This window comes from Chlorocebus sabaeus, chromosome 8 (assembly GCF_047675955.1).
Source record: "Chlorocebus sabaeus isolate Y175 chromosome 8, mChlSab1.0.hap1, whole genome shotgun sequence".
In the NCBI taxonomy this organism is placed as follows: Eukaryota; Metazoa; Chordata; class Mammalia; order Primates; family Cercopithecidae; genus Chlorocebus; species Chlorocebus sabaeus.
Genome location: NC_132911.1, coordinates 120,507,758 through 120,515,545, shown reverse-complemented (window position 1 = coordinate 120,515,545; position 7,788 = coordinate 120,507,758). Strand labels below are relative to the sequence as shown.

At 39.0% G+C, this 7,788-nt stretch overlaps 1 protein-coding gene across 1 annotated transcript; it reads right to left on the bottom strand.

Moving 5' to 3' along the window:
* Positions 1-1,513: 1,513 nt before the first annotated feature.
* On the bottom strand, positions 1,514-6,960 carry UTP23 (UTP23 small subunit processome component). The gene is made up of 3 exons (XM_008001407.3): positions 6,677-6,960; positions 3,144-3,318; positions 1,514-2,051 (listed from the first exon to the last, which is right to left on the bottom strand). Exons 1-3 carry the CDS (start codon positions 6,862-6,864, stop codon positions 1,665-1,667), a joined length of 750 nt encoding a protein of 249 aa, XP_007999598.1. The 5' UTR covers positions 6,865-6,960; the 3' UTR covers positions 1,514-1,664.
* Positions 6,961-7,788: the final 828 nt, after the last annotated feature.

The following is a 7,788-nucleotide window of genomic DNA, read 5'->3' as shown; positions in this document are numbered from 1 at the left end:
TACATTGTAATTTTTAGTACTTCTATAATTACTGCTTCATAAAAAAGTGAATTTTTCCAGCTCTCCAGTTCAGATGCTTATTAACAGGTAATCAGATAGCATTGATTAAGTAGAAATAGATTGAGTAATACCTAAAATTAATGTATTTTAGCATATTGAAATGAGTATCATCAGTGTGTATTTCATTTGCTTTGTCTACACTTTATTAGGTGGCCTTAACGCTTGTCATTATTGACAAATGTTAACTTTCCTCACAAAAACTACAGTATTCAGTTTTTTCCAGTATTTTTGCCTTCCTTATTAAAAATGTTTCAACTGTCAAGAATTTAAAACAGAATCATGACATTGCAATCCAAACACTACCTTGGCTTGCCAGATTAAATAGTCTATGTCTTACTCTTTGGTGTAAAGCTCTAATTCCAATTTCCAGGGAAGAAGTATCTCTGAATTCAACTGAGAATGACATTTCTATGGGAATAAATGTGAATTTTCTCACATTTAACCATTAAGAACTTACTCATACCTCATCATGATAACCTAATGTTAGACTGAGAATCACTGCTCTAGGGCGACTCCAGAAGTTGCCAGTCAGGAACTGTCTTGTTCAATAATTTTATACTTCCATCTTGTAGTACAAAAACATTTTAATTTTGGCCTGACTAAAAGAATTGCTGGGGGAATTGAGAGAGACAGGTTTGATTATTCAATTCCTAACCGAATTGACCTTCATTGATCCTCAGACTCATTTAGACACTTTTCAATAATATTCACAGTCAATCTTAAAGAAAACATTATTTCTGAATTCTTGCTATTGAAGTTAACATTTACATCTAAAAGAAAATCATCATCCTTATTGGACAAGTGGAACTCAAACAAACAAAAAAAACCCTAGTCATAATAATGAAAATACTGAGTTTCTGATGTACAAAGAGTAAAATACTCATGTACTAGAAAAAATGGTGCAGTATAAATGGGCAAAATTTCATTCTTTCTAGTAGGAAGTCAATAAATAATTGATGTATCAAAAAGTAGCAGTATGATCATATAATTTGGAAATATAAATTCTTCAACTACTAGAATTGAAAGAGGAAGTTTCTTCTGTCACTGTGAAAGACGGACTGCCTCTTTTTTGTCACAAGCCTTTTAGAACTAACTATATGATTTTTAAAAACTGTTTGCACATGTTTGAAGGTGGGAATGGGACCAGAGAGGCGACAATTTTACCTGGAAAAACAACCCCCCAAAACCATTTAGTAAGTAAAGTGAATACCATTATACCTAAACCCATTCACTGCTTTTATTTTTTTTAATTTTTATTTTTTTTGAGACAGGTTCTCACTCTGTTGCCCAGGTTGGAGTGTAATGATGCAAACTCGGCTCACTGCAACCTCTGCCTCCCAGGTTCAAGCGATTCTCATGCCTCAGCCTCCTGGGTAGCTGGAATTACAACCGTGTACCATCATGCCCAGCTAATTTTTGTATTTTAGTAGAGACAGGGTTTTGCCATGCTGGCTAGACTGGTCACTGTTTTTTATTTTATAATTAATTTTAGCTAAAACATATGGGTTCATTTACAAAAACAAGTTTGGCCTTCTTATACAAATACTTCTAGTTGTAAAAAATTCATTTTCACACTTGAATGTCCTTAAAAGTATCTCAAGGATTCATTCTCCTTCTGCATTCTGCTTCTCAGAAAGTACTTTTGAGTTAGATCTGTTCCGAATTCTTTTTCTTTTTCTTTTCTTTTCAGAAGCAGATGACTGTGTATCCGGTGCCTTTTTCTTTTTCTTCAAACAGCTAAGAGGATTGGGACCACTTATTTTCTTGCGCTTTTTTCTTCTTCTCTGTTCAGGGTTTTTTACTAAACCATGTTCCTCTTTGAGATGTTTGATACTTTCTTTCTCATGCACTGAGACAAGTTGACCTGACTCCACCGCTTTTACAAAGGCAATTGTTTTGGGAGAAGGTTTGTCCAAAACCATAGTGTTCTGAATAATAAACATGAGAGGAACTCCAGGCTCCTTCTTTACTTTCATAGACAAATTCTGATCCTATTTAAAAGAAAACAGAATTATTTAGTTCAAATGTCAATTAAGGTAACTTAAATAGGTTTTCAAGAACTGTATTAAAAATAAAAGAGATCACAGATTTTTTTTTTTCAAATGAGTAAGCTTCACTTATTCATTTGAGTAATGGGGGTATATTTTATGATAAACGAAGAAAAACGTAAAAACTGAGCACAGAGTTAGTAGCAGCTGTGTGAATTGGATTTATTGATACTCTAGAGCCACAAATTACAAACTAATGCAAAGGTAAATGTGTTAGGTGGGTTTCTCCTGTTTCCACTCTAAGATATTCTTTGGAAAGGGTCAAGAATGCTTGAAGAGGTTAAAGGAAAAGAAAATGCGTAGTAATTAGCTACTCAGATTCTAAATTCACCTCTGCCTCTCTGTAATTTTATAATTCTGATAATCAAATCTGTATGTATGTGAACTTAATATCACCCCCGAAAGCCTCTCTTCTCCTGCCTTCAAGAAGATGGGAATGTTTTTCTTTAAAAGCCTGAAATATTTCATACTGTTGGTACAGTCTTAAGCAGTATGAACCATGACTTTGAGAAACAGTATGAAATCCAGGAACATGAACAAACATTAACAGAATATAGGAACTTCGCTCTACTTATCTTCCCTTCAAGAATCCTACAACAAATCATCACATCTCATGTCAACAATTTCTCGTTTTAAAAAAAGAAACTTCTGCCAGTGTCCAGCATGATGGCAAATGCCTGTAATCCCAGGTACTCAGGAGCTGAGGTGGAAGAATCACTTTAGCCCAGGGGTTCGAGAGCAGCCTAGGGAACACAGTGAGACCCTCAAGTCTCAAGAAACAAGCAAACAAAAAAAGCAAAACAAAGGAATCATTTAAAAAAAAAAACCAACCTTCCAATACTGAAAAGAATATCACATGCTTAAAGTTTTCCTCAAATTATCAAATGACAATTGCTTTTACTGACTGCAAATTAACTTAGAAGCCTGTATTTTTAAAAGTCTAATCACTCTAACTTTTTTCTGATTATAAATAGCTGCATATGAAGTATAAATAGAAATGGTTAAAATTGCCTGTGGTTTTAAAAGTAGTATCACCTGTGTTGCCACAAAATAATGATGAGGATTTCCCTCTTCAACCATAGAAAGCAGACATTCTGATCCGCTCACTGCATTCTTGAAATGAGGACAATTTCGAACTTGGCATTTTTGTGCAATCAATTTTGCCCCATATAAGTCGTTTCCCAACGTTTCTAACTCTTTTAATACACACCTGAAAAGAAAAATTACAGCAGATACATTTCAGTTGTTTACATAAAGTGTAAAAAACAATAGTCAATTTTTTGTTAAAATAAAACTATGCTATTACAATCTAAATTTGTCACCTGGTAACCATTTACTTTAAAAGATGACTTGAAAAATGCATTTACCAAGTAGGAAGAACAACAGTTAAAATTTACTGAGCACTTATTATGCTCCATGCGCATGCAAATTGCTCTTCACATAATTCTTGCTTAATCTCAAAATAACCCTACGAAGAGTTAGGTCGCTTACCTTGAAATTATCCTTATTTTAGAGCACCTCATTCTGAGATTTCGAGTCACATGCCAAAGTTCGAGTAACTAGTAAGTGGTACTGAGACTTGTAGTTTGACAACAGCTCCCTTGTCCCAACCATAGCGTAATAAGCGTCTGCTTCAAGTACAAATTGGTACACTTTCAAAATATTTTCAATTCAGAACAGTAAAACTTCTCACGTCATCAAGTTGTTTTTAAAAAAACATTTAGTCATAAGAGTTCCTTGACCCTAGCCAGCCTTTGCCAGATTCTTTCTCGCTTCATCTCCTTTATCATCTTTCTGTTTTAAGATTTTGCTGCTTTAGTCATTAGACTTGACCTCTATTTTGAGTACTGCCGGCCTGTGGACATCCCACCATCAACTCTTCAAATTCACCATGTCTAAGATCAAACCACTTTCCTGCATCCAAATTTATCCTCCAAGACTTGCTATCTCTTTGAAATTATTATTTTCCCAGACATCCTAGACAGAAATCAGAAATCACATTTGACCTTCCTGCCCTTCTTCACCCATACTCCTATGCCATCAGTTGCTCGACCTATCTATCTCAGTAACGTAATGTTTCTTTGGAGAACCCTTGGGTTCCTGCCTTTCCTCTCCCAGGTTTAGGCTCCCCTTACTTCTTGATTGAACAACCACAATTCATGCCTTTGCTCTCCTGTTTCTCCTATTTACCCTTCACATCACTGCAGCTACCTTTTCTAAAATAAAACCCAGGCCTGATGACATTCTCCTGTTCTACTTCATCAGTTAACTCCACGTATCTTCAAACCTTCTACCTCTGTAGAGACCTAACTACTAGTGGCTAAGGAATATATTCCACTGAAAAACGAACGACCTGATTTCTTAAAAACATAAATTGCAACATGTAATGGGGGGGAAAACTGTTAATATATTTAAAAACTGCCTGGTGTGATGGCTCAGGTCTGTAATCCCTTCGCTTTGAGGGGCGGAGGTGGGTGGATCACCTGTGGTCAGGAGTTCAAGACCTGCCTGGCCAACATGGTGAAATTCTGTCTCTGCTAAAAAATACAAAAATTAGTAGGGCATGGTGTTACACATCTGTAATCTCAGCTACTTGGGAGGCTGATGCAGGAGAATCGCTTGAACTCGGGAGGCGAAGGCTGCAGTTAGTCATGACTGCACCACTGCACTCCAGCCTGGGCAATAAAGTGAGACTCCATCTCAAAAATAATTTTTTTAAAAAAAGTAAGCGACATATAAATCAAATGTAATATATGTATTTAGTTTGAATCCTGATTTTTAAAAGGCTTCTTTCTCTTTTCAAGATACATGCCAAAGAACTGATAGAATAATACGCTCCAAAGTAACCCATCAGTAAGGAGAGGTGAGGGATTCAACAAGATTGGCCATGTTAGTAACTGCAAAAGCTGGGGAGAGATTTCATTATATTATTCTACTTTTGAGTTGTCTGAAAAATTCCAGAGTTAAAATAAATTTGTTAGAAAAATTGCTGTAGAGCATAATTTTATGTGGCACTTCTCAACCTTTTTAATATCATAGCACTGTATTTAAAATGTTAATATTTCTATGGCACACAGGAGTATATGGACAAATTGCTTGTAGACAAAAGCAATCAATTCAGGGGCAAAGACTACTGAAGGATTTGTTAGCCCTAAAGACTAAGAGGATCAAAACTTTGGGGGTATGTGTAACCCAGCCGAGACACTGCTTGAGAAATTCTGAACAAATACAGAAAGCTGTTCATTAAGTAGTGGTATGTGAGAAAAGGAGACTATTAACACGGTATACACAGAAAAAGCCCATACTTTGTTATGGTTGTAGTTAGAGATGGGAGTTACCCTATGTTGCTCAGGCTTACCTCAAACTCCTAGACTCAGGCAACCCTCCTGTCTCAGCCTCCTGTGTAGCTGGGATTACAAGTGTGAGCCACCTTGCCTGGCTTAAAAGTCCATTCTTGTGCTTGTGTGAGTGTGTATAAATAACTGGATGGATGACACTGCACATGTTAACAGTGATTATTCGTGAGTAGTGGCATTATGACTCATTTTAATTTTCTTTTTTTGCTTTTTAAAAAGTAAATATTCTACAATGAAAAAACTACTAAATTTCTTAATAGTTCTTCATGGTCTAGCCTCAATTTGCCTTCTTCCTAGTTTCATTCTCAAATATATTCTGTGCTGCAACCTCTTTCCCAGGCATTTCACAACTCCATTCTGTGTGAAGAGGTCTCCACAAGAAGAAGTGTCATTCTTTTCTGTCATTCAAAATAGTTCTTCCCCTCAGAACTGAACAAGTGAATGGGCTCAAATGTTATCTGAAATCTGTCACAATTCTCTCCTCCCCACTCTTCATCCCCACAAGCTTCCATCCCACATTTCAATGAAGTGGGGAAACATCAGACCTAGAGTGAAAACACATCCACTGCAGACTGACCTATGCACTTTACTGGCCATGAGGGAGCAGTGTGTGGCATATAGGGGGTACTTAATAAAACCAGTTGAATAAACAAATGTCCTTGTGCAGATTCCTTAATCTCAAGTACTGACTTTTTGCCTTGGACATCAAAGATGGTAACTCATAGGTTCACTGTGAGGCTTGAAGAGTTTTGGTTTAACCTAAGAAAAGCTATGCAAATGACGGCAACCATTTGAAGAGGGGTACACTTTGGATACCGAAAAACGCTCTAGTACGCTATATTCCTTTGAGCTTACAGCAATCTTACAAGCAGTTACGATCTCTATTTTACAAATGAGGAATCCGAGGCTCAGAGAGGCTATATAATCACAGAACTGGTAGGACTGGGATTAAGAGTCGAAGTCAGATCTTTCTGCTATAATGTGCTCTCATTCACCAGGCTAACGACACGTGATATTCACAGGGCACTGTCCAATCTGCCTCTATTATAGGTATTCGCCGGACCACCTTCACCTCTCCACTTAACTATCAACTCCACGTGGGCGGGGCGTTTTGCCCCTCCTGAGCTCTCAGTGAAGGTCTGTGGGCAATGGCCTCGCCTCTACAACACCCGACGGACCCCCTATGCCTCCTCCCCGGCCCCTCGGGCCCACCTTGTGGTGCACAGCTGTGTCTCCCCCATGAGGTAGCGGGGCAGCTGCTCCCGCAGCTGGATGCGGCCCCGCAGCGCCGCCTGACAGAAGGTGCCGTCCAGCAGGATCTGGTACGGCTCGCGGACTCCGAAATTGTTGCGGAAGAAGCCAAGATGCTTCTTGGCATGTTTCTGCCTTGTGATCTTCATGCCTGGCTTACCGGGACCGAGGCCACCGGACCAGGAAACATCAGCAAACGCCTTCACGGACAACCCAGTACCCTCAATGCCAGTTTCACCCGGAAATGAAGTGCCTTTGGCGCCGGAAGCAAACGCCCCTGTCTTCCGGGCCTGCCCACTGGCTTACGTCATGTCCAGACTAGTGCGCGCTTCCACCGCGGTGCCCGCGCTTAAAGGGGCGGTCCTAGGGCGGAACTTGTGCGTACGCGGGAAAATCGCTGGGTTGAGCGATTCCGCATGGGGGCGCACATGCGCAGTCTGGGGCCACGGTAGAAGAAAATTACAGAATACATTTAGCGTGTTACCTACGTTTCAGAGACACGTATCAAGAGCTTCTCTGAAAGACTGGCAGTATCGTAGTAGTCAGTGATAATATTGAGCCTTAATATGTTCCAGACACTGTCCTAAGTGATTTACCTTACCTTATTCCCTTGAATGTTTATAATTCCCAAGTGAAAGAAGGAAATGATATATTGGATAGCTATGAGTGGGGAGGTTTGTACTGGCTGCTTTCCCATAAAGAAATTAAGCTCGTTCACGAAAAGCATGTAGTTTGTTAGTGTTTGGAACCCATTTTTCGTGCCTGAAGTTCAAATGTTCTTGCTACACCACCATAGAAACTAATGTCACTCAGGAACCATTTGTCAGGGCAAGGGGTGCCACCATTTTGTATTTCCTCCTGCCTTAGGACCATCCTAAATCATTCGCACGGAGTGTTTTGAAAGAACTCTCAAGAGCTTCGTTTGCTTAGAGTCAGAATTCCTAACCTTGAGTCCTGGTTCTGCCACAAACCCAAGCCGTTTGATCTTGGGCAACTCCCCAAGAAAGCTGGGTTCAACTTCCTCACTGTCAAACTGGTTATAGGTCTAGATGAGTTTCAAGGACTCTTTTTAT

Coding starts and splice junctions, on each gene's coding strand:
- UTP23 (XM_008001407.3), bottom strand. CDS start 6,864: ATGAAGATCACAAGGCAGAAACATGCCAAGAAGCATCTTGGCTTCTTC. Junction 3,319..6,676: donor ACACAGCTGTGCACCACAAG/GTGGGCCCGAGG, acceptor TTTTCTTTTCAG/GTGTGTATTAAAAGAGTTAG. Junction 2,052..3,143: donor ATTATTTTGTGGCAACACAG/GTGATACTACTT, acceptor TCTTTTAAATAG/GATCAGAATTTGTCTATGAA.